The sequence below is a fragment of the Oncorhynchus kisutch genome, linkage group LG26 (genome assembly GCF_002021735.2).
Source record: "Oncorhynchus kisutch isolate 150728-3 linkage group LG26, Okis_V2, whole genome shotgun sequence".
Lineage (NCBI taxonomy): Eukaryota > Metazoa > Chordata > Actinopteri > Salmoniformes > Salmonidae > Oncorhynchus > Oncorhynchus kisutch.
The window spans coordinates 16288926-16315714 of NC_034199.2; the positions used below are offsets into that span (position 1 = coordinate 16288926).

The 26789-nt window shown below is 42.1% G+C and overlaps 2 protein-coding genes across 2 annotated transcripts; one reads left to right on the forward strand and one right to left on the reverse strand.

The window, feature by feature from the left end:
• Positions 1-1374: 1374 nt before the first annotated feature.
• Positions 1375-5760, forward strand: LOC109871381 (uncharacterized). Its single transcript, XM_020462234.2, has 5 exons — positions 1375-1609; positions 2301-2452; positions 2682-2820; positions 2952-3106; positions 4736-5760. Exons 1-5 carry the CDS (start codon positions 1555-1557, stop codon positions 4862-4864), a joined length of 630 nt encoding a protein of 209 aa, XP_020317823.1. The 5' UTR covers positions 1375-1554; the 3' UTR covers positions 4865-5760.
• Positions 5761-5888: 128 nt separating this feature from the next.
• LOC109871382 (transmembrane protein 50B) lies at positions 5889-20159 on the reverse strand. Its single transcript, XM_020462235.2, has 7 exons — positions 19851-20159; positions 18886-19173; positions 13761-13870; positions 13474-13541; positions 11637-11729; positions 9260-9317; positions 5889-8854 (listed from the first exon to the last, which is right to left on the reverse strand). The coding sequence occupies exons 2-7, from the start codon at positions 18982-18984 to the stop codon at positions 8809-8811; spliced, it is 474 nt and encodes a 157-aa protein (XP_020317824.1). The 5' UTR covers positions 18985-19173; positions 19851-20159; the 3' UTR covers positions 5889-8808.
• Positions 20160-26789: the final 6630 nt, after the last annotated feature.

Below are 26789 nucleotides of genomic sequence, written 5' to 3' on the forward strand. Positions count from 1 at the left end.
GAAGTAAACGTCTACCTTTCTTATTGATACGGTATCAAGCGAAGGGTTTTACTCATGCTCAGTTCTAGGGTCTAGTTTTAGGTTCTGGAGCGCTATGGAAGTTATGGAACTCCCTCGCGTGCTTCTGTTATGGGAAAAAGTTCACAATGCAAATGACATTAAATGTGGAGAATGATAGGCTACATTTGCATCTGTTGGCCATCAAGTGGGCTATTAATTTATATGCCATTGTAGGCTACTGTAGCATACCATTTGATACAGTACAATAGATATTCTGAATTGATGATATCACTGGAATCATTGCAAATCCATTTGTGCCACTTGTTGCCTACCTGGAGCTGGCAAACGAATTTAATAACTTGCCTATAACTCATTTTTTGTTGTTGTAGCCTTGTGTTATTATGCAATTGTTAATGGCCATGTTTAGTTAATTAAATGGGAGGTTATCGATTGTGATCACGATCACAGCTCTATCGCGAATGTATCCTTCTCCACATTTAAATGTCAGTTTAATATTGGACTTTTCCATTCAATTAGATGTTGGCCTTCAGGGGCTCCAGGCTACTTGCATCTAGCTCAGCAAACCATGGCAAAGTTTCATTGCAATTTTAGTCAGTAGCCTATGCCTATTGAAATAACAAGTCAATCTCGAAAATAGGCAATTTATTATGGTTTGTAGTCTTAAAATCTGGCACATAATGAAGGCACAACTGCCAGAAAATAGCCGTTCGTTTTTTGAGATCTTCTGTCCAACTTTTATCACTCAAACTCTCCTGTTGGATTTATCTATAGTTATGCAGATGCACAACTTTTTATTCATTTAATAAGCAATAAGTCACGAGGGGTTGTGGTATATGGCCAATATACAGCCAAGGGCTGTTCTTACGCATATATTATGCGTTATTGCTATTATAAACTGGTTACCAACGTAATTAGAACAGTAAAAAGAAATGGTTGAATAGCGGACTGTGTACCATGGGAATCACTTTTTACTATTCTAATTACATTGTTAACCAGTATAACAATAGGGCTCCACAGGGGTTTGTGGTACATGTTGAGGTGTATTGGCCATATACCACACCTCATAGGGCCTTATTGTTTAATCATAGCAGTCAAAACAAGTTACATCGATATCCATTGATGGCAAATGATCTGGAGACTTTAATAAGGTCGATTTATCTTTTCTCTTTCGAAATATTCTTAAACTTAAAAAAAATATTATTTCGCTGGAAAACCGAATTGTATTTCTTTAAAAATGGCGTAGACATTCCTTCTTAATTAGCTCGATAACGTTAAGAAAAAGGGTTATCATGGATGAACCTGGAACTATTTTGGGGGGTATTTTTCAGGCTTTGTGGGCGGGTTTTCCGGGGTTATTGGCCTAGCCCTAGAGTTTCCCTGGACTTGGCAACACCGCTTCCCGGTCGTAGCTGTGTTGAAGTGACGTGAACATAGTTTTTCTCAATTGCACGTAGGTTTCGCTATAATGCTAGTCACAATGTAGTGATGTATAAGGTTATGTTGCCGTCGCATATAGCTCACTGATCGAGTAAAATGTGTCTGAAATGTGTTTTGTCGTTTTGGGCACTCTGTCAAGTCATCAAACAAGGTAAAACACTTTTTTCTCCCTTGGATTATTCCTCACTCTTTATTTTCGATTTGAAGGCTAGGCTACTCTTATTCATGTTTGTGAGTAGCTAGTAAGCGGGCTATGACTTCCTTATCTATCATAAAATCATGAACATTTTATTTTACTAGCTATAAATGCCAATAGACATTCCTGGATGTATTAGACTTCACGTAGCAGACAATACCAACACTGAAACACTGTTTTGGGGAGATGGGATCATTTTTCTTGTGTTAAATGCACATTTTAGCAAGGATGGTGAATTACAGGTCAGAACATATCACAGAACGTTATGCCACTTCTCCTGATCATGTGACCAGAGACACTGACACAGGCACTGATGAACATAGGCCTGTGGGTCTATCAAACAATACCCTGTTGGGTCTATCAAACAACTGATCCGTTACCATCCTGTTGGGTTTCTTGGTAGGTGCGTGTCTGGGTTCCGGGAAGGGAACAGCACCTCTGGAGCCATGAGCCTGTAGCCATGGGAACGGATCAGTTCACTTCACTCCTGATAAACTTGATACAATTGGAGCTGACCTGCTTTATTTCATGTCCAAGGCATTCTCTGCTACATCAGAAGGCCAGCACACTGGAAGAAGTGTGGTTTGGTTAGAAAGCTTGACCAACTGTATTTAAACTCATGTTTTCACCACCCCTCTCTCTCTAGCCCACCCAGCTGATTCCTGCAGCCCTGTAGTCCAGATCAAACCCCAGGCAGGATTCCTGATGGTCAACATTGGGAAAAACTGTCTTTGGGAGGAACATGGGGACCATTGTCATTACGTGGTCAACTACGGTAGAGAGGGGGAGAAGCTCAAAGTGAGTGGCATGGGTAGCCAGGCCTTTTATCCAACACAGCACCGAAACACCTAATTCATCCAAGGTCTTGGCAATTATTTGGCAGGATATTTGGTATTTTAGTGCTGGAACAAAAAGCCTGCTCACCCTGCATCTCTGTAGGACTAAGTTTGGTGACAACCACTGCTGTAAGGTGATATGTGTGGTCAGAGATGAGTTGATGTGCCTTTCTCTACTCTTGTTTTACCAGGAGTATGTCTCCAAATCCCCTGAGACCCTCCGAGGTCTGGAGATTGGGGGGAGGTACTGTGTACAGGTCCGCTATGTCTGTTACCACAACCCCTTTGGAACCTCTAGCCCCTTACAGTGTGTATCCATCCCAGAGTCAGGTGAGGCTCAACCAGTTTTTCTTTGTACGAATTGACTTGCCGTTACCATAATCTTATCCTCTGTTAACACTTCACCTCGTAACTAATCATGCCAGCTTTCTCTCTTTCTCTTTCTTTCTCTTCCTGTACAGAAAGGACAAGGCATATTAGGATTGTGGCTATCAGTGTGACCCTTACCATCCTGTTGGGATTCTTGGTAGTGGGCCTTGCGTTCATCTACAGGCACCATGAGAAAATTAAACAGTTCCTTCAACCCCCACTACAGCTACCAGACCACTATCGTGAGGTATGTCTATGTCCTGTGAAACAAAATGTTTCATGTGATAACAGGATCTGGTCATCAGGGTATATGTAAACTCAGCAAAAAAAGAAATGTCCTCTCACTGTCAACTGCGTTTATTTTCAGCAAACGTAACTTGTGTAAATATTTGTATGAACAAAACAAGATTCAACAACTGAGACATGAACTGAACAAGTTCCACAGACATGTGACTAATAGAAATGGAATAATGTGTCCCTGAACAAATGGGTCAAAATCAAAACTAACAGTCAGTATCTGGTGTGGCCACCAGCTGCATTTTAAGTACTGCAGTGCATCTCCTCCTCATGGACTGCACCAGATTTGCCTGTTCTTGCTGTGAGATGTTACCCCACTCTTCCACCAAGGTATCTGCAAGTTCCCGGACATTTCTGGGGGTAATTGCCCTAGCCCTCACCCTCTGATCCAACAGGTCCCAGACGTGCTCAATGGGATTGTGCCCATAGGCAACGTTGTTGCCAGGTGAGGACCTGCCTTACAACAGGTCTACAAGCCCTCAGTCCAGCCTCTGTCAGCTTATTGCGGACAGTCTGAGCACTGATGGAGGGATTGTGCGTTCCTGGTTTAACATTTTGTCAGTTTTTGTTGCCATCCTGTACCTGTCCCGCAGGTGTGATGTTCGGATGTACCGATCCTGTGCAGGTGTTGTTACACGTGATCTGCCACTGCAAGGACGATCAGCTGTCTGTCCTGTCTCCCTGTAGTGCTGTCTTAGGCATCTCACAGTACAGACATTGCAATTTATTGCCCTGGCCACATCTGCAGTCCTCATGCCTCCTTGCAGCATGCCTAAGGCACGTTCACGCAGATGAGCAGGGACCCTGGGCATCTTTCTTTTGGAGTTTTGTCAGTCAGTAGAAAGGCTTCTTTAGTGTCCTTCATAACAGTGACCTTAATTGCCTACTGTCTGTAAGCTGTTAGTGTCTTAACGACCGTTCCACAGGTGCATGTACATTAATTGTTTATGGTTCATTGAAAAAGCATGGCAGACTGTTTTTTTTGCTGAGTTTATATATCTCAATATTCTTTCATTCCCCTCTAACACCTATTATTTAGTGTGAGACACCTATTAAATGGAACTCCCCTGCTTAAATAAAATATATTACCTTGTCCGAGCCAGAATGTCCCATAGGGCAGGAGCCTGTCTCCTGTTTCTGTAGTGTGAGGCACCTTGATGTACAAGTATAATTTTTTTTCTATTTAACAAGTCAGTTCAGAACAAATTCTTATTTACAAAGACGGCCTACCAGAAGGCAAAGGCCTTCTGCGGGGATGGGGACTGGGATTGAAAAAATATGACAAAACACACATCACGACAAGAGAGACAACACAACACTACATGAGAGACCTAAGACAACATAGCATGGCAGCAACACATGAGAACACAGCATGGTAGCAACACAACATCGTAGCAGCACAAAACATGGTACAATTATTATTGGGCAGAGAACAGCACAAAGGGAAAGAAGGTAGAGGCAACAATACATCACACGAAGCAGCCACAACTGTCAGTGAGTGTCCATGATTGAGTCTTTAAAGTAGCTTACATCTCCTGGGCTAAACGCTAACAACTTTCATGATTGGTTCATTTTCCAGTACCTATCAGGGGACTTCCCCCAGCAGGCCCTGTCCATCACAAGAACAACCAGGGCCTGTGAAGAAAGCCACGATCTCATCTCCATCGCCTGCTGTGAAGAGGACCAGTCTGACAGAGAACAGGACTAATTCACCTACTGAACTGGAGTTATCCTCTGGCCCTTTAGATCATTACCCATGATCCATTGATCCTGTGACTTCAGACAAGACATGAGCCTTTCACACTCACTGAGGTTTTTAAGATGAACTTGATAGCGTCAGTAGATGAACTGTAGTAGGCCTATGACTGTTTACACTCTGAAGCCCTTGCTTGCATCAGCTACAAACATTGCGTTTGATCAAATAACTATTTTACAAGAATCTGGGAACTTCTCTAGGCATGTTAGTATGCTCTGCTGCAGAGGACAGAGACAGGTGCATATGGCTCGCTAATTAGACCTACCCATTAATGATTCATTTGATAATAACGTGTCATCGGGTCATCCAGCTTAAGACAGAACCACTTTATTAAAAAGACATTTGACATGCGTCCTTGGGCCAGGACTTTCATGTAACATTTTGGCTGTTTAGTAATGGGATTACTATGTTCAACTGTGTATATCACACAATTTCTTCAGTTTTTTTTACTGAACATATTAGACAAGTACTAGTAAAGTAGCAAGGTTAAGGCACATATTGTAATTTACTAATCAATGAAATTACAGTGAGGTATACATGGTCAAAAGTTGGCTGAGTGGCTGTATTAAAATGTATTAAAACAGACATAGGACAAGTTCTTGAGACTTATCTATCCTTGCACTTTATATGAAAATTTACCTCTAGCATTATATTGATTGAATGTATTAACTTTTTTGTTGTATTATTTTATGCTAAAACTGTGGTGAAATTGGAAAAGTGTGTGTGTTACATTGACTTTTGTTTTTGACTCTAAAAATGAATATTCTACATTGATGTGAAAGTGCAGGGCTTTGACCCACAAATGATTTGATACGGGGTTTAAATAAATGAACACAGCCATTTTGATATGTTGCCTCAATTTCTCTTCCTGTTTTCTAGCATGAACAAGCAAATGTAGACTAGAATAACGCAACCACATTCATCAACATACATACTCTTCCAAGAGGCAATTCAACATAGCATGAAACATCCAGACTTGACATTTAAAATGTTTTTTTTATTGAAGCAGATTATGTGACCATTTACTCCACATCTGTTAAATTTGAACAGAGAAAGTCAATGATCAAGGACAGAGAACTACTACAAAACGCTTGATGAATCAGTACCCCGTAACACTTCCCCTTTTCACAAATTGAAAGTGGTTATTTTTGGGGGGTATAATAGCATATATATAACCCATTGAAACACTTCATAATGACCTCTCATTCACTGGTTGTAGCTCATTCACATCCAGATCGACAGATTCATGTCATTAGCATTGGATGCTTAGCAGACGACATGAACATTTCAGATAAGTCAAAAGTCATCTGTGTTTACTTCTCTTGGAAGTCAAGAACCAACCAATCACGCTGCATCTGTCAATGCTACTCAAAAATACTTTTTCCATAAGGATTTCACACCTAAATTTCCTTCTGTTAATTTTAGCTACATTGGGGACCGAGTTTTTTTTTTAATCAACTTCCTCCAGCTAGAGGAAGTTGATTTCAGCCCGTATCTGGTCAACTACTCACCACCAGACAAAAACATTATCTCCAGCTACCGAGCTCCAGTTTACGGCCCTCGATCAGCCATATTCATCCACCTCTAGCTCAACACTGACCTGACGCCAAATCCTTATAATAATGCCTTCCAAATTTGTTCCCTTCCTAAAAATACATAGCTAGCACAGCCCTGGTGCTTCAGATTGACATGTATTTTTTTTAAACAGGTGAAGAGGGTGAGAACCAGGGCAGTCTTACTCACATGGCTGCTAAATGGAACAGCTATCACACAAAAGGGATGAGGTAGTCGATAGCAACACTAGAAAAAGGAGCCACCTGTATACTACCATACATGCTTGACCCTTTTCTTCAGCTATTGGCTTGAATATTGGCGTAAATGGTTATTACGGAGCTGATACGCCCCAGCATGCTTTGGGCTGGCTGATGCAAATTGCTATTGTGACATCATGCTCATACCCCTTCTTTATCTACTTAAGCATTTTTAAGATGCAGGATAGGCCCGCTATAGCACAATCTGTGGGGTAGTAGTGTAGTATACATAATAGTATTGGATTCAGATGCAGGATCTCACTGTACCTAAACTAGTGCTATTTTGGATGGGAACTCGATATGTAGAAAACAGAAACATTGTTTAAATGGGCGAAGGGAACTTTGCTATGATAACGACGACCGTTACAAGGTTACCTTTGTTCATATAAAGATACTTTGTCACTTTCTGAATGGAACGACAATAGAAAAAATGCTTCGGACCTCTAAAAAAAAAAAAGACTTCAAAAATGACAAATCCTGAGACAGAACGACAGCTACCCCATTTAAAACAAACAGGAACTGATCGTAGTTTGAAGCAGACAAATTTCCCATAAACGCTTTGCTTAAAATATATATGGCTTCCCATAAACGCTTTGATATAATCCAGTGCATGTGATAAAAGTGATAGATAACAGCTTGCTAAAATAGAATAGAGCAGATCAATCAAAAAACTTTGTTCCCAGTGATAACATGTGCTCTTAGAGGTCTCCACCTGTACCCAAATACCAGACACCCGTTCCCTGGACCATCCAGAATTCTAAATATCACGGGTCTTAGTTGAATCTAATGGTCATGGGCATGTGTCAATTTTAAGTGACTTGACCGGTGGGACCCGTACCGATCCGAACGCGACTGCTGCAGGAGAGAGAAAATGAGAAATTGTATCATTTATGCTGCTGCTCTTGCTTTTCATAATATTGGCGCGTGAAGCTTGTTGTTGTTGGCCAATCATAAGTCATCAATGCGGCAATAGGCTACAGTCATAGAGCCTCCGTGTGGTAAAAGTTAGGAGATATCTAATCAATGGAAGATGGAATTAAAATGACGGAATTAAAAGTTAAAAAGGTGAAGGATAGCTACAATGACCTCGACTCAACAGGTAGGCTGCTACTTAATATTCTGAATGGAGTTGTAGTTTAACTGCTTAGGACGAGAAAGAGCACGCAGCCTCAATTAGCCGGTTTGATGCAGTCAAGACAGGTACTACGTAATCATATTTGATGATAAATAACCTAGATATACCAGCTATTAGTCTACTATAGCGCGAGACGGCTTGGTTGGTTGCGGTCTGTGGTCTCTCTCGCTCTTCCACCTCATCACTCGCTCACTCACAGTAGCCACGAACACACAGCAGGCACGGCCCCTGCTAGAGCGGCACCTATCTCGCCCTCACGCTTTATCAGCTCCAGTTAATAAAGTAGCCTTTTCTGCTGCTTCCCTCACTCGGATCGGACCGGGTCTGGATCTGACCAGGCCTATACGGAACGGGTCTCTATATTAAAAAAATATTTATGCATATCCAGTCCGGGTAGAAAATCCCTAGGTCCAAACTTTTTGGATGGTGAAGGCCTCTAGCTCTTACAATATATGTATTTACAGAAATAAACAATCTTTGAGAGATGGTGAATCACTTGAGGGCAACACAATAATACTTCAGAGGTGCTCTGGAATATGGGGGGGATAAATATGAAAGAAATGTCATGATTACATTTGACAAAGTGTGAATTTTCCCACCGTCTATCAACATAGTGTTACGACACCGTAAAACTGTTTTAGTCAAAAGTATAAATCTAAATGTTAAGTATGTGAATATGGCTGAACTTCAGGGCCCAGTTATGGATGATAAGCAGAGGAAAACAAATAGCCTATACTCGGCAGAGGCTAGTTTGACACAGTACATTACTCCAATGTCCATAGGTAGGCGTATAATGGTAATACATATGCCAATATGTAGAACATTGTAGATGAGAGCTGAGTAGTGTTAGTCAGTTGGCCTTGACTCTGGTAAAAACAACAATAGTACCCCAGCGAGTGAGTGTGTGTGTGTTGGGGAGAAGGGGTTAGGGATGTACTATGCAGAGAGCTCTAAGCCCACAAATCCTCGGTTCGTCCAAACTTGTAGATCAGCGTGCTATAAAAAAAAAGAAAAAAAAAGAAGAGAAAAACACGTAAGCTTTTCAAACTGTCCATAATATACATGCAGTAATCGTGGAATGATAGTTTTGGACAATCATTTTTGTGGTCCACTGTAATTAATTGGTAGAGCACGGCTCTTGCAACGCCAGGTAAGTGGGTTCAATTCCCAGGACCACACGTACGTAAATAAAAAAAATCATATGAACATGACTAAGTCGATTTGGATAAAAACGTCTGCTAAATGGCATATATTACTGATCTGGCCCAAAAAAACTGCATCCTGATGAAAGGGCACCTAGTTACTCTCATTTCCTGGTTTCCTCTTGTCTGACAATAGAGTGATACGTAACACCAGACAAGGTCCAAACTACACTTTTATCAACGTCTTCGGCGTACTTACCTGAAAAATATTAAAGCATTCTGAAAGAACACTGCCAGTCCTGGATACACGTCTTTCTCTACAAAGAAAAAGGGGGGAGGGAGGAAAGAGAAAAAGGCCATTAGTATAAAAACGCATCACAGCAGGAACATTAAAAAAACAGAAAGACGTTGGGGGAAAAAATGAAGAGAGCTGGGCAGCACATAAAGACCAACTACTGAAACCCATTTCAACCCCAGGCTGATAGAAAAATACACATGGCTTACCGAAAACTATTATTTGGATTCTTCAAAAGACGTGACCAGCAGATAATACCTTCCTAGTCAAACCATTTCATCAAGAGCAGGGGAGGATCTCAGCCTCCTCCAACCTGACTAAAAGCAATATGGAATACGGAGGTAATGAGCTCTAAACAGACTATACTCCCATACCACTACCTCTACCATCTGAATTAATGAGAGAGAGAGAGAGACTTTTCTATTCTGTAGCCAGTCCCAACAGGGTGAACAGGAGAGATAATGAAGGGTTGTACTGTTCAGGTGTAAGACTGACCAGAAATAATTACTGAAAAGGATGAAGTCAGGAAATATGGTGGCTGATGGCGGTGGTTGCTAACGTGGAATACTGAGGGAGAAGAAGAAGTGGGCTCTATTTTCCGGCTACCCGGATAAAGCACTAAATAAACTTCAGTTAATGCTAAATACGGCTGCTAGAATCCTGACTAGAACCAAAAAAATTGATCATATTACTCCAGTGCTAGCCTCTCTACACTGGCTTCCTGTCAAAGCAAGGGCTGATTTCAAGGTTTTACTGCTAACCTACAAAGCATTACATGGGCTTGCTCCTACCTATCTCTCTGATTTGGTCCTGCCGTACATACCTACACGTACGCTACGGTCACAAGACGCAGGCCTCCTAATTGTCCCTAGAATTTCTAAGCAAACAGCTGGAGGCAGGGCTTTCTCCTATAGAGCTCCATTTTTATGGAATGGTCTGCCTACCCATGTCAGAGACGCAAACTCGGTCTCAACCTTTAAGTCTTTACTGAAGACTCATCTCTTCAGTGGGTCATATGATTGAGTGTAGTCTGGCCCAGGAGTGGGAAGGTGAACGGAAAGGCTCTGGAGCAACGAACCGCCCTTGCTGTCTCTGCCTGGCCGGGTCCCCTCTTTCCACTGGGATTCTCTGCCTCTAACCCTATTACAGGGGCTGAGTCACTGGCTTGCTGGGGCTCTCTCATGCCGTCCCTGGAGGGGGTGTGTCACCTGAGTGGGTTGATTCACTGTTGTGGTCATCCTGTCTGGGTTGGCGCCCCCCCCCTTGGGTTGTGCCGTGGCGGAGATCTTTGTGGGCTATACTCAGCCTTGTCTCAGGATGGTAAGTTGGTGGTTGAAGATATCCCTCTAGTGGTGTGGGGGCTGTGCTTTGGCAAAGTGGGTGGGGTTATATCCTTCCTGTTTGGCCCTGTCCGGGGGTGTCCTCGGATGCGGCCACAGTGTCTCCTGACCCCTCCTGTCTCAGCCTCCAGTATTTATGCTGCAGTAGTTTGTGTTGGGGGGCTGGGGTCAGTTTGTTATATCTGGAGTACTTCTCCTGTCCTATTCGGTGTCCTGTGTGAATTTAAGTGTGCGTTCTCTAATTCTCTCCTTCTCTCTTTTTTTCTCTCTCTCGGAGGACCTGAGCCCTAGGACCATGCCCCAGGACTACCTGACATGATGACTCCTTGCTGTCCCCAGTCCACCTGGCCATGCTGCTGTTCCAGTTTCAACTGACCTGAGCCCTAGGACCATGCCCCAGGACTACCTGACATGATGACTCCTTGCTTTGATTTGATTTGGGAGAAGAAGTGGGGGGCTGCAGAGCACAAGGGAGAGACTGTAAAAGAGGAGTCAGTGTCAAGGTGATTGAAACCAACCATCCAGAGTGAATGTGGGCAAATGGGTTTCAGCTCTATCTCACTATCTGTGGCAGGATGACGAGGTTGTGTTGTGTATCAGTGCATCAGATACAAGGGAAGACTCATCGCTACCAGCAATTAGAGAGTCAGGAGCACTGTGGCCAACCAACCAGTAATTACACCTCTCTGGACACATACAAGTCAGGAAAAGGGAGAAAGGTCATCCCGGCTGGACTTTGAGGGGCTTTGTAAAAGGGGTGGCAGGGTAGCCTAGTGGTTAGAGCATTGGACTAGTAACCGGAAGGTTGCTAGTTCAAACCCCCGAGCTGACAAGGTACAAATCTGTCGTTCTGCCCCTGAACAGGCAGTTAACCCACTGTTCCCAGGCCGTCATTGAAAATAACAATTTGTTATTAACTCACTTGCCTGGTTAAATAAAGGAAAAATAAATCAAAGAAAACACAGAAGAAAGAGCGGGAGAGAGAAAGCAACATGACTCACTGGGAACCACATATCCTCCGAACAGGATCCAGATGGAAGCGATGAGGGAGCCGAACATCATCAAGAAACCGATGAACAGCCAAAGACGAGCTCCTGCAGAGACAGCCACAAGGAAAGCCTCCACTCAACATGATAAATATACAACTGCCTTTTATCTCACAAGGAAAAGTAGTATCGGCTATCAGTCAAGTATCATCCCTAAAAGTAGACATAAACACACAGTAACATTCTTGACATGTATGTAGCCATAGATATGTGTGCCATAGATATGAAAAAAACTGTCTCTTTTTGTACATACAGTATGTATGTGTATGCTACATGTGTGTTCTACACGTGTGTTCTACACGTATCTTAAATATGGAATTAGATGTTGTACTGACTAGAGGTCGACCGATTAATCGGAATGGCCGATTAATTAGGGCTGATTTCAAGTTTTCATAACAATCGGTAATCTGCATTTTGGGACACCGATTATGGCCGATTACATTGCACTCCACGAGGAGACTGTGTGGCAGGCTGACTACCTGTTATGCGAATGCAGCAGGGAGCCAAGGTAAGGTGCTAGCTAGCATTAAACTTATCTTATAAAAAACAATAAATCTTAACATAATCACTAGTTAACTACACATGGTTGATGATATTACTAGTTTACCTAGCTTGTCCTGCGTTGCATATAATCGATGCGGTGCATGGTTAATTTATCATTGAATCACAGCCTACTTCGCCAAATGGGTGATTTAACAAGCGCATTCGCGAACAAAAGCGCTGTCATTGCAACAATGTGTACCTAACCATAAACATCAATGCCTTTCTTAAAATCAATACACAAGTATATATTTTTAAACCTGCATATTTAGTTAATATTGTCTGCTACCATGAATTTATTTTAACTAGGGACATTGTGTCACTTCTCTTGCGTTCTGTGCAAGTAGAGTCAGGGTACATGCAGCAGTTTGGGCCACCTGGCTCATTGCGAACTGTGTGAAGACCATTTCTTCCTAACAAAGACCGTAATTAATTTGCCAGATTTGTACATAATTATGATATAACATTAAAGGTTGTGCAATGTAACAGCAATATTTAGACTTAGGGATGCCACCCATTAGATAAAATACGGAACGGTTCCGTATTTCACTGAAGGAATAAACTTTTTGTTTTCGAAATTATAGTTTCCGGATTTGACCATATTAATGACCTAAGGGTCGTATTTCTGTGTGTTATTATATTATAATTAAGTGTGTGATTTGATAGAGCAGTCTGACTGAGCAGTGGTAGGCAGCAGCAGGCTCATAAGAATTCATTCAAACAGCACTTTCCTGCATTTGCCAGCAGCTCTTCGCTGTGCTTCAAGCATTGCGCTGTTTATGACTTCAAGCCTATCAACTACCGAGATTAGGCTGGCAATACTAAATTACCTATTAGAACATCCAATAGTCAAAGGTATATGAAATACAAATGGAAGAGAGAAACAGTCCTATAATAACTACAACCTAAAACTTCTTACCTGGGAATATTGAAGACTCATGTTAAAAGGAACCACCAGCTTTCATATGTTCTCATGTTCTGAGCAAGGAACTTAAACGTTAGCTCTTTTACATGGCACATATTGCATTATTTAAACCAAATTGAACATGTTTCATTATTTATTTGAGACTAAATTGATTTTGTTGATGTATTATATTAAGTTTAAATAAGTGTTCATTCAGTATTGTTGCAATAGTCATTATTACAAATATATATATAAAAATCGGCAGATTAATCGGTATCTACTTTTTTCGGCGTTGAAAAATCATAATCGGTCGACCTCTAATAGATTTGCATCTCAAGCAAAACCAACCGGTCCTGCCGAAGCAGCCCTCTCCATAGGTATCACCTCGCACCTGGCCATTAGACACTGCATTGATCCTGGAAAAACACACAAAAACACACTGTGTGGGTGCTTGTACTAATTAATACACATACATACATACATACATACATACATACATACATACATACATACATACATACATACATACATACATACATACATACATACATACTGACAGACTGACAGACTGACAGACTGACAGACTGACAGACTGACAGACTGACAGACTGACAGACTGACAGACTGAGTCTCACATGAAGAAGGCTACAGTGGCGAAGACTCCACACGTGTGGAAGGCAGGGTTCATCTCCTGGGTTGTGTAGGACACAGCTGCATCTATCATGATCCACCAACCAGTAAAGAACTGAGAGAAAGAGACACAGAGAGACACAGAGAGAGAGAGAGAGAGAGACACAGAGACAGAGAGAGAGAGAGAGAGAGAGAGAGAGAGACACACACACAGAGACAGAGAGAGAGACAGAGAGAGACACAGACACAGAGACAGAGAGAGACACAGACACAGAGAGAGACACAGAGACACAGAGACAGAGAGAGACACAGAGACACAGAGACAGAGAGAGACACAGAGAGAGAGAGACACAGAGACAGAGAGACACACAGAGACAGAGAGACACAGAGACAGAGAGACACACAGAGACAGAGACACAGAGACAGAGAGAGACAGAGAGAGACACAGAGACAGAGAGAGACACAGAGAGACACAGAGACAGAGAGAGAGAGAGTGAGAGAGTGAGAGAGAGAGAGTGAGAGAGAGTGAGAGAGAGTGAGAGAGAGTGAGAGAGAGACAGAGTGAGAGAGAGTGAGAGTGAGAGAGAGTGAGAGAGAGAGTGAGAGAGAGAGAGAGAGTGAGAGAGAGTGAGAGAGAGAGAGAGAGTGAGAGAGTGAGAGAGAGAGTGAGAGAGAGAAACAGAGTTTGTTTAGAGAGAGAAGTGTACAACTAAATAACGTCGATTTGTAGTATGCACTGTTCAGTTATTCAATTGAAGTCTGACAACTTAGGCTGTATCAAAGTACAAAGAAAACAAATTCATTAACACTGCCCCAAAAAAATTGTACCAAGACAGAGAGAGAAACATTCTGTACTGTCAGCTTTGTCTTGAAGGGTTTGATGTTTCTCACTAAATGTTCACTTGAATAAAGTTGTCTATCAGCCTGCTGTGGCAGACAGCATTTGAATGAAAGCAGAACAGATATTATTTCAGTTTCTTCCTCATTCTTTATTCAAGAACTGCTGCCTGGGGCCAACGCTGCCTTGCTGTGCCTAGACATATCGCATTATGGAAATACTACACAGCTCTGAATGTGCTGTTCCATGGTTGACAGAGTTGTCTAGTTAATGTCTGAGAGTGTTAGTGTGTGTGTCTCCAACAGATCTCAGTATTTCCCCATATTAATTTAGAAGCAGTGGACCACCATTGCTAAATCGTTGCCGTCACTCCCCCCAAAATATATAATTTACATTATCTGCCGAGACTCAATTTTAAAGGAATAGTGTGAGATTTAAGCCCTTATTCCAGTTACCCAGAGTCAAATAAAAGTGGTATCCATGAGTTCATGTCTCTGCATGCCGTTTTGAAGGACGTTATTAGTGTTAGCGCAATGACTGGAAATCTATGGGAACAGCTAGCATGTAGACATTGCACTAACGCTAGTTAGCAATGGCTCGCAAAACTACCTTCAACCTTCACTCAGACATAAGATTATGTACCCACGCGTTCATCGGACTCTGGGTAAGTAGAAAAAGTGCTTAATTGCTAACATCTCACACTATAGCTTTAAGATCAGAGTGACAAGTTATTTGTAGCAAACAGAGCAAGCAGTTGTGCAAAAGAGAGCCACCCCCTGCTCCTCATCATCTCCCTACAGTGCAGTGGTCGCACATTCGTTATATTTCAGATGGTGTCAACATAATTACATTTTCTTTTTTTTCCTCTATTTTACCCCCCTTTTTTCTCCCCAATTTTGTGGTATCCAATTGTTATTGATCTTGTCTCATCGCTACAACTCCCGTACGGGCTCGGGAGAGACGAAGGTTGAAAGTTATGCGTCCTCCGATACACAAGCCAACCAAGCCACACTGCTTCTTAACACAGCGCGCATCCAACCTGGAAGCCAGCTGCACCAATGTGTCGGAGGAAACACTGTGCACCTGGAGACCTGGTTAGCGTGCACTGCCCCCGGCTCACCACAGGAGTCGCTGGTGCGCGATGAGACAAGGATATCCCTACCGGCCAAGCCCTCCCTAACCCAGGCAACACTATGCCAATTGTGCGTCGCCCCACGGACCTCCCGGTCTCGGCCGGGAAACTTACATTTTCATGTATTTTGGAGTAGAATGTCACTGGACCCCAGCAGCAAAGAGCACGATGCGATATTATCATGATATTATACTTAGGTACCGATATGATATGTATTGCGATTCAACACTGCAATTTGATTGCAATTCAATATTTCAAACATATTGCTCACAGCAAGAACTGGCAAATCTGGTGCAGTCCATGAGAAGATGCACTGCAGTACTTAATGCAGCTGGTGGCCACATCAGATACTGACTGTTACTTTAGATTTTTACCCCCCCCCCCCCCTTTGTTCAGGGACACATTCCATTTCTGTTAGTCACATGTCTGTGGAACTTGTCCAGTTTATGTCTCAGTTGTGGAATCTTATGTTCTACAAATATTTACATTTAATATTTATGTTAAGTTTGCTGAAAATAAACGCAGTTGACGTTTCCTTTTTTGTTGAGTTTATATATATATATATTTTTTTTTAAGTTGATACTTGGGAGTCAAAAATATATAATATTGTCAAAAATTAATATTGTGATATGTAACTGTATCCATTTTACTCTCCATCACTAATATTTAGCCTCCAATGGAGGTGAAAGCAGCAAATGAAATTGAGCCCAAACTAAGAAAAAGTTATTTGAGAAAAAAAAGAAAGTTATACCGAGAAATTATTTGCAACTGCCTAAAGGTGTTTTCGAATGAGTAGCTCATCTCTGGCACTCTATGAGGTGAATTGTCTACCGCCAACCGAATGACAAAAAGCAGGAGAAAGAACAATGCTGCATTATCCATGCAGGAGGCCATTTCCTACACACTTCTGATAATTGAGATGAAAACAAGCACCAAGAGAACGCTAGCTGTGTGACGACCCTCTCCCTCTCCAATCAATGTAACTCTGTTTTGATTGCTCTGTGACATAATCGTCACATCTTCTTTCACTGGCCAGATTTCATCTCATAAGCATTGCCTGGACGTGCTAGTTTATTTCTGTACTAGGGCGATTCCCTGTAAAAGATACCTGAGCATGCATCGATCTCTCTTCCACCGCCTGAAGCAGACATTGCCCTCAGCATGCCACTGTCACATGAGAAACCTGCAGTATCACAGCATCTGAGTGGAGAAGCTCAGCCTGGTGCGTCAGCATCTGGATGAAATCCGGGAATTGCAGTATGCTATCAGGTGCGTTGAGGAGGACAACCAGTACCTCAGGATGGAAGTGCGCAGAGTACGAGAGGAACTGTCCACCACTGTCAATATAAGACATCACCAGGAACCTGCAGAAGGAGCTACAAGATCTAAGGCAGGAATTCGTCAGCCACCACCACCAACTCCTTAATTCCAGTATAAACCAAGGACCCAGTAAACTGTTGAACAAGGACCCATCAACAAACCAAACCATCCAACCAATCCACCAACTCAGCTGACCCGCTCCACCCCAGTCTCACGGCCCGTGATTGCTCCTACTCCTGCCATCCTCCACAGAGAAGAAGAGAAGAAGCCTGACATTGTTTTGATGATGGATTCCAATGGAAAATGAAAAGCGAAAAAAAGAGTGGTGGCAAAGTTGCGGTGCCCCACATCTGAGAGAGCCATGGAGCTCCTGACCGTGGCCCAGCTTGGTTCACCGAGCCTTATCATTGTACATACTGGAACCAATGACCTGCATGCTCAACAGGAGATGGTGGTTACATCACTTTGGAGGGTGTTGGAGCAGGCCTCTATCACCTTCCCTGATGTGATGATTGTAATATCCACCCTGCTCCGGAGGAGAGATGTTCAACCTGCCACCATCTAGAGGATAAATGCCAGCTTCTCCTGGCACTGTGCTAAATGACCAAATGTAAAATTGGCCCAACTTCCCACCCGTAGTTTGGACTGCCTGTATGATAATGTACATTTGCTCAAAGAGGCTGTCCCCACCTTCGCCAGGATGTTGCTCTGGGTGGCCAGTCCACCTCACCCCACAGGAGCAGCAAACCAGCCACCAACTCCCTGAGATAAATCAGACGCACGTTTAGACCTGCATCCAGTGGCACCTCACAGAGACTGGAGAACAGCCAGCAACACTGCCCACCACACCACCTTTTACCACTTATCTCCCAGGAACTGCATGCAGATACACTGAGCTATGCCCAAGCCGTACGCAGTCAGAGGTCCCACACAGAGTTTGGAGCATCGCCGGCCACACTGCCCTCTTCAATTCCCCTTACAAACTCCTTCCCATGTTACCAGACCAGGCCTGCCTAAGCACAGCACAACCAGACCCGCCTCAGCACAGCACAACTAGACCTAGCCCCATCACAGCACAGCTCTACCAGGCCCACCTCAACTCAGCTATACAGTACACAGCACTGACCACTACCCTAGGGTCTGGCAAAACACTGTTGAGGGTAGTGCACCACATGATGCAGTACACACCATGTACTCTTCAGATCATCAACACTCATATGCTGAGAGTTTGAAGCTTCATCAGCCACACTGCCCTCCGCATCACCCTCCTCAAATCCCCCACAATCTCCTCCCAGGCTAGGTTTGGTTACCCTCCCTGATCCCATCCCCAGGACAGGCCTGGGACCATAGATATAAAAATGAATAGAATGGGCTTGGAAGCTCCTAACCCTAGCAACTGACTGCTAAACTCGTGTGTACACTTGCAATGGCTTCCTGGTATTGTGATGCAATAAGACATTTTCTATTAATTGATGACGGATTGCCACAGTAATGTGGGATGTTCATTCAAATAATGCTAACTGATGTGGCTCACGCAAAGTACTTTTTGTAATGTCAGTATGTCCATTTTATGTAACATCAAAATGGCTAGCTATGTACCCCAAACATTGTAACATCAATAATGCTTCTTATTTGCTTTTATTTCTCCAACATGTCAACATTAGCAAGAGGCACTATAGGCAGACAAAACTTTGTTTGTTCATTCTGTGAGACATTTAAGTTGTGATTTTGCATGCACATTTAACGTTCTTAATCTCTGGAATCTACTACTTTCGAGTTTTGTTGTTGTATTGCCAGGACATGTGTAGTCACACACACACCTTCATGCCACAGCACTCACCAGGACTCCGGCGACGATGGATGCAAGGGTATTTCTCCTCTCCCCCCAGTCAATGCACTCACACTCCGGCATGCGGAAGTTGTCCAGGAACCCTGCCATCTTCAGCCCTTCTGACCCCTGTGGTCAAACCTTACTGTTGTCTCAGTCAATCTCTAATGTTCCTTAGATAGGTAGGTAGCCGTCAGACTGTTGACACCGACACAGATGAACGTTAAGCAGTAATCTGCTGTGCTGCTTCTGTACACTTGACCCTCTGGGATTGGTTTGTCAATCAATCGAGTTTGTTGCCTACAAAAACAAGGAGGTAGGATTATTGATTCTGTATCAAACTCCAATATTCACATCAAGCCCCTAACGTTACACTTGATCGAGGTAGGTCTAGAAACCTTCTTGGCCAGCTTCAATATGGTAATCATATTGCACTCTAGGTGGAACTTTCCACACAATGTTTACCTATCCAATCCGTTTTATCCATTGGGGTACATAGCTAGCCATTTAGCAAATACTATTGGCTGTGGGAAGAATATAGGCAATGTGACAACAATAAGTGCCAGCTAAAGTTAGGTAGTTAGCTAGCTAGTCAGCTGTTTACAGCAACAGACTAACCTTAGTTAATATAGATAACGTTATTTAGCTAGCTAGTTAAACCTACAAATGTCAAGATAGCCATGAGTAAGCACGTAAATCTTACATTGCGAACTCAACCTCAAAACAGTGAAATATTGTATTGTTTTAATTAACAGAATAAATAAAAGCTAACAAGGTTTGTTTCATCTATCTATCTAACGTTATCTAACTGTTAACGTTAGCTAACTTATCAGATAACGTTAGTTATTATTATTTTGCACTGATGCAGTGCGCTGCTCTGGTCCACCTATCCAACAAACAGGCGCTTTCTGGCAAAAAGTGCGTATACATGTCTTGAATGTAACCATATTACTCGTAGAAAATATCATTTTGCTCACCTCAATGGCAATGTTTTCAGTTTCATTTAGCTAGCTGTGCTACAACGACGAGGATGAAGCGACGTTGTATCAGGAAGCGTGCTAACCAATCAAAGTAAGGCAATCACAGCAAAGTGACCAATCAATTTTCGCTAATAGAAAAGTGAACGTAAAGTGTCATTTGTAGTGCAGGAATGTGGGGTAAAAGTCAGGAAACGTATTACAGATCATCTAGCTGTATATACAGCAGAGCTGATGGCCATACTGTTGGCCTTGCAGTGGGTAGAGGAAGTCAAGCCAGACAGAGTAGTTATTTGCTCTGATTCATGTGCAGTGCTAAGGGGTCTCCAGTCCTTTATATCACGTAGCAGACAAGACCTGCTTCATGAGGTGCTACAAACAGGAGTAAACAAATGGGTATACAGATAATATTTACATGGGTCCCAGCTCATGTGGGAGTGGAGGGGAACGAAGCAGTTGATGTACTGGCTAAACAAGCACTAAGTAGTGGGGATGTTGATGTGGTAGTTTAAATGAGCAAGGCAGAGGCAAAAAGCATGATATGGAGAGTGATGGAGGAGAAATGGCAGGAGCAGTGGAATAGAGATACTAAGGGCAGGTATTTATTTCAAGTACAGAGGAAAGTTGAGGAGGGGAGAAAGGCAGGAAGGGACAGAAGACAGGAGGCTAGCTATATTTACAAGATTAAGTGTGGGACACAGCCAGTTGAATAAGACCTTACATAGGAAAGCATCCAACAGGAAAATGTGAGTATTGCCAAGAAACAGAGACAGTGGAGCATGGGGCGGCAGGTAGCCTAGTGGTTAGAGCATTGGACTAGTAATCGAAAGGTTGCAAGATTGAATCCCTGAGCTGACAAGGTAAAAATATGTTGTTCTGAACAAGGCTGTTAACCCACTGTTCCTAGGCTGTCTTTGAAACTAAGAATTTGTTCTTAACTGACTTGCCTAGTTAAATAAAGGGATTTTTTTTTATTGATCCAGTGTGGTCATTATTGTAAGGAAAGAGAGAGGATGAGATCTACTAGGAGGGAGAAGGGGATACAGGAAATTAGTTTAAAGAGTATATTGAATAGAACGTCTTTAGATATAGTCCCAAATATTATCTTTTTTTAAGAGTAACGGGGCTGGCAGGATTTAGTTTCTCCCTTTTTCTGGCCCACACTCCAGTACAGCAGGTGGCGGAAATGCACCATAACGTTGGATGCCAACCGCCGATAAACACCACCGAAGAAGAAGAAGTCTTTTTCACGCCACTTCGATACAAAGTTCTTTTTGTAGTAGGTTAGGAGAGGATTTTAGCTAACCATCACTATTTCCATCATCTTAATATCAGTATTGTAACCTAGTTAGTTCTCAGTTCCCAACCTCTTTCGGTTACTGTTCCACCAACTGAATGTTGCTCTGCCCGGAGTAGCCCTGAAGTACCCCCTTGTGCATTTTACCAGTAAACGTATGATCTCATGAGTTATCAAGTACCCCAGGTTGGGAACCACTGTCCCAAACTGCTCCGAAAAAGTCACTTTGGTATCGAAGTGGCGTGAAAATAGTGTTTTCCCAATGCTTTCAAATTGAGACTCAAACAGCTTTGTCTTTGTTGTATAAAGATGTGTTCTAGTCATGCTACCACCAGTTCTGGCTTCTTTTATTACATTTTTTATATCCAGGTTGTCTAGGATATAAAATGTCTTTCAAGAGAAGCCTGGTTCAACGTCAAGATAGAGTCAACAAAGCTACATGTATTACAAATAAATGGAAACATCCATTACATGTATTGCACATGTATTAATGGGATAGGTGTCCCACTAGCGGGACAACTTCTGGTGAAACTGGAGGGTGCGCAATTAAAATAAATAATCATAAAAATGATGGATATTAAAGATTTAGGTACATATAAGTGTCTTATATCGGCTGAAAGCTTAAATTCTTGTTAATCTATCTGCACTGTCTGATTTACAGTAGCTATTACAGCGAAAACATGCCATGCGATTGTTTGAGGACGGCGCCCCACATCAAAATATTTTTCCACCTGCACAGGTTTCATGCATTCACAAATAACGATGAAATATTCACGTACTTTTTGAAAATCTTCCTCTGATTTGTCTTCCAAAAGGTCCCAGCTATAACATGCGGTGTCATTTTGTTTATCGATTTGAGTAATCCACTCGTTCAACATGCAGAGAAAGGAATCCGAAAATCTACCCCTAAACTTTGTTTCAACAAGTCAAAATATGTTTTGATTTACTCCTCAGATACCCAAAAATGTAATCAAACTATAATATGTCTTACGGAAAGAAGTATGTTCAATAGGAAACCGAGTTTAGCAGGTGCGCCCTGTCTTCATGGCACGTGCAAACAGCACAAATTTCCAAGACTGTGTCCCTGTTCTAAAACTGACATTTCTTGTTTGTTTTTGAAGTTACAAGCCTGAAACTTTGAACATAGACTGCTGACACCCTGTGGAAACCATAGGAATTGCATCCAGGGAGCTCATTTTCAATACGACCTTTTACTTGCCTTTCTAAGAGGATGGTCTCTCAAAAAAACATTCTGGTTGGTTTTCTTTGGATTTCCTCCTACCATATATATTGTGTTATTTTCTCCTAAATTATTTGAACACTTCAGAGTGTTTTCTTTCAAATGGTACCAATTATATGCATATCCTGGCTTCAGGGTCTGAGCAACAGGCAGTTTACTTTGGGCACGTCATTCAGGCGGAAATGGAGAAAAAAGGGGCCTAGCCCTAAGTTAAATAGTAAACAAATAGTAATAATGTGTAAATGTTAAGTGTGCTGTCCTAGTGGCACACATCAATAACATTCATCAGTACAGATACAAAATGCTTCAGAGGCAATCATAACAGGTGAAATCGTATGATTAACCTGGACTTTGACTGTCCTTCCCTCTCTTCAAGTCATGCCTGTGCAGTGCACACCACACTCCTCCCAATGAGTCATGACATTAGGGGGTTGGTCAGGGGAGGGGTTAACATTTGTTTTGACATAGAGAAGCCACAGCAGTTGACAGTGCTGGAGAGACTAAAAAACGCCTTTTTGTATTTCATCAGACAATTTAGCTAACTACGTTGTGTATCTGTGACATCTCTGTGTGAAATGGTGTGACTGATCTTTTCAAATATCTGCTACTAAATTCACGTTGTATTAGATATACCAGAGACTTATATTTACCCAATATAAGGCTCTGAGATAGCTAGGCTATGTCAGTGATAGCAACATGAAAATGCATAATGACTAGATAAGTTCTCCTTGAGGCTTGGCAGTGTTTTCCTGCCTTGGTTTTACAGTCAGCATTACAGCAGTGCCTTCCCTTCCCTGTCCGATACACATTCCCTCTGCAACTACCCACTTGTATAAACACTTCAAAACAAGTGTATAGTAAATAGGTCTTGTGACTTGCTGAGTTAATTGCAACTTGGGTGGAGTTGTCATAAAGGCCATAAGGCTTATGTGAAAAGAACAGAAGAGATGGGAAGAGGATTCAGATTGAGACTAAGAGACAGGGTCTATTAGAGTTTGCGACACGCTCTTTTCACACCACTTTGATACAGCTAACCCTAACCCTTTCCTAACCTTAATCTAATTATCTTTACCTGCTACGTTAATTATCCCAACCTGCTGTGTAAGTTCTCCTAACTTGCTACGGAAAAGTAACTTCAGGTCGTAGCTGTATCAAAGTGGCGTGAAAATAGTGTTTCTCATTAGAGTTTGCAACTGAAGCATGAGTCAGCATATTTCTAAAATGAATAATACCGAAGGCCATATGCCTTCAGTATTCCCCATTCAAACCTGTATATTTTGTCATTTAAACCCATGAAATATGTCAGTTCAATTAGTCCTTCGCTCTTCAGCAAAGTAGGGGGGGTGCTCACTGCTCAACGACAATGACAGGAATCAAATAATTGGGCTTATACACAGGAAAAACTTAGAGTTCTATGGTCCTATAATACATGGTGTTGGAGCACACAATGAAATATGTGGATACACTTTATTTGAATCCTCTGTCAGGGTTACATAATGTGATCATAACACTGACATAGCCATTGGAATATCTAAAGTCAGTTGAGAGAAGCTACATGACTGTTAACCAGTATATGTAGGCCCACACACTACCTGTTGAATTCCACTTCACATATACATGGTGTTCATTCAGGCACACTTTTCAAGGAGAGAAGTCAATAGGGGTGGAATTCTATTTACACTATAACAAATGCTGGATTAAAAACAACCCAATATGGGTTCTTTTGTAACCCAGTGCTGGGTAAATATTGGACAGAACACACACTGAGTTGTTTTTGACCCAGACAGTTGGGTTGCTTAAATAACCCAACATATATATATTTTATACACAGTACCAGTCATAAGTTTGGCCACACCTACTCATTCAAGGGTTTTTCTTTATTTGTAATATTGTCTAATAGTGAACACATCAAAACGATGAAATAACACATATGAAATCATGTAGCAACCAAAAAAGTGTTAAACAAATCAAAATATATTTAATATTTGAGATTCTTCAAAGTTGCCACCCTTTGCCTTGATGACAGCTTTACACACTCTTGGCATTCTCTCAACCAGCTTCACCTGGAATACTTTTCCAACAGTCTTCAAGGAGTTCCTATATATCCTGAGCACTTGTCAGCTTTTCCTTCACTCTACGGTCTAACTCACCCCAAATCATCTAAATGATTTTGAGTTCAGGTGATTGTAGAGGCCAGGTCATCTGATGCAGCACTCCATCACTCTCCTTCTTGGTCAAATTGCCCTTACACAGCCTGGAGGTGTGTTGGGTCATTGTCCTGTTGAAATGATAGTCCCACTCAGCAAATACCAGGTGGGATGGCATGTTGCTGCAGAATGCTGTGGTAACCATGCTGGTTAAGTGTGGTATGATTTCTAAATAAATCACTGACAGTGTCACCAGCAAAACACCCCCACACCATCACACCTCCTCCTCCATGCTTCATGGTAGGAACCACAAATGCGGAGATCATCCGTCCACCGACTCTGCATCTCACAAAGATAAAGAGTAGGTGTTCAAACTTTTGACTGGCACTGTATATGGTACTGCATATTTCCTTTATTATTTTCCACTAACCCAACCACCCCTCCCCTAATTGGAGTAAACTAATGAAAAACACAACTTGGGCTTCTACTTCAGCTTATACAGTTGAAGTCGGACGTTTACATATACCTTAGCCAAATGCATCCAGTTTTTCACAATTCCTGGCATTTAATTATAGTAAAAATTCCCTGTCTTAGGTCAGGTAGGATCACCACACTCTTCTAAGAATGTGAAATATCAGAATAATAGTAATAATAGTAGAGAGAATTATTTATTTCAGCTTGTATTTCTTTCATCACATTCCCAGTGGGTCAGAAGTTTACATACACTCAATTAGCATTTGGTAGCGTTGCATTTAAATTGTTGAACTTGGGTCAAACATTTTGGGTAGCCTTCCACAAGCTTCCCACAATAAGTTGGGTGAATTTTTGCCCATTCCTCCTGACAGAGCTGGTGTAACTGAGTCAGGTTTGTAGGCCTCCTTGCTCGCACACACCTTTTCAGTTCTGCCCACAAATTTTCTATAGGATTGAGGTCAGGGCTTTGTGATGGCCACTCCAATACCTTGACCCTGTTGTCCTTAAGCCATTTTGACACAACTTTGGAAGTATACTTGGGGTTTGTCCATTTGGAAGACTCATTTGCGACCAAGCATTAACTTCCTGACTGAGATCTAGAGATGTTGCTTCAATATATTCACATAATTTTCCTCCCTCATGATGCCATCTATTTTGTGAAGTGCGCCAGTCCCTCCTGCAGCAAAGCACCCCCCAACATGATGCTGCCACCCCCGTGCTTCACGGTTGGAATGGTGTTTTTCGGCTTGCAAGCCCCCCCCATTTTTCTCCAAACATAACGATGGTCATTATGGCCAAACAGTTCTATTCTTGTTTCATCAGACCAGAGGACATTTCTCCAAAAAGTATGATCTTTGTCCCCATGTGCAGTTGCTATCTGTAGCCTGGCTTTTTTATGGCGGTTTTGGAGCAGTGGCTTCTTCCTTGCTGAGCGGCCTTTCAGGTTATGTCAATATAGGACTTGTTTTACTGTGGATATAGATACTTTTGTACCTGTTTCCTCCAGCATATTCACAAGGGCCTTTGCTGTTGTTCTGGGATTGATTTGCACTTTTCGCACCAAAGTACGTTTATCTCTAGGAGACAGAACACGGCTGCGTGGTCCCATGGTGTTTATACTTGCGTACTATTGTTTGTACAGATGAACGTGGTACCTTCAGGCGTTTGGAAAATGCTCCCAAGGATGAACCAGACTTGTGGAGGTCTACAATATTTGGCTGATTTCTTTTGATTATCCCATGATGTCAAGCAAAGAGGCACTGAGTTTGAAGGTAGGCCTTGAAATACATCCACAGTAACACCTCCAATTGACTGAAATTATGTCAATTTGCCTATCAGAAGCTTCTAAAGCCATGACATCATTTTTTGGAATTTTCCAAGCTGTTTAAAGGCACAGTCAATTTAGTGTATGGAAACTTCTAACCCACTGGAATTGTGATACAGTGGATTATAAGTGAAATAGTCTGTCTGTAAATAATTCTTGGAAAAGGTACTTGTGTCATGCACAATGTCGATGTCCTAACTGACTTGCCAAAACTATAGTTTGTTAAGAAGAAATTTGTGGAGTGGTTGAAAAACGAGTTTTAATGACTCCAACCTAAGTGTATGTAAACTTCCGATTTCAACTGTACATACTGTATATATTTTATGGACACAATATATTTTACAATTGTTATATTTTGTTTGGTTTTATTCCCCTCCTTCCTCTACCCTCAACCTCTCCCATCTATTCCTGATGTCCATCCAGTTAATGTTTTCTATTTGCCATATATATTTAACTG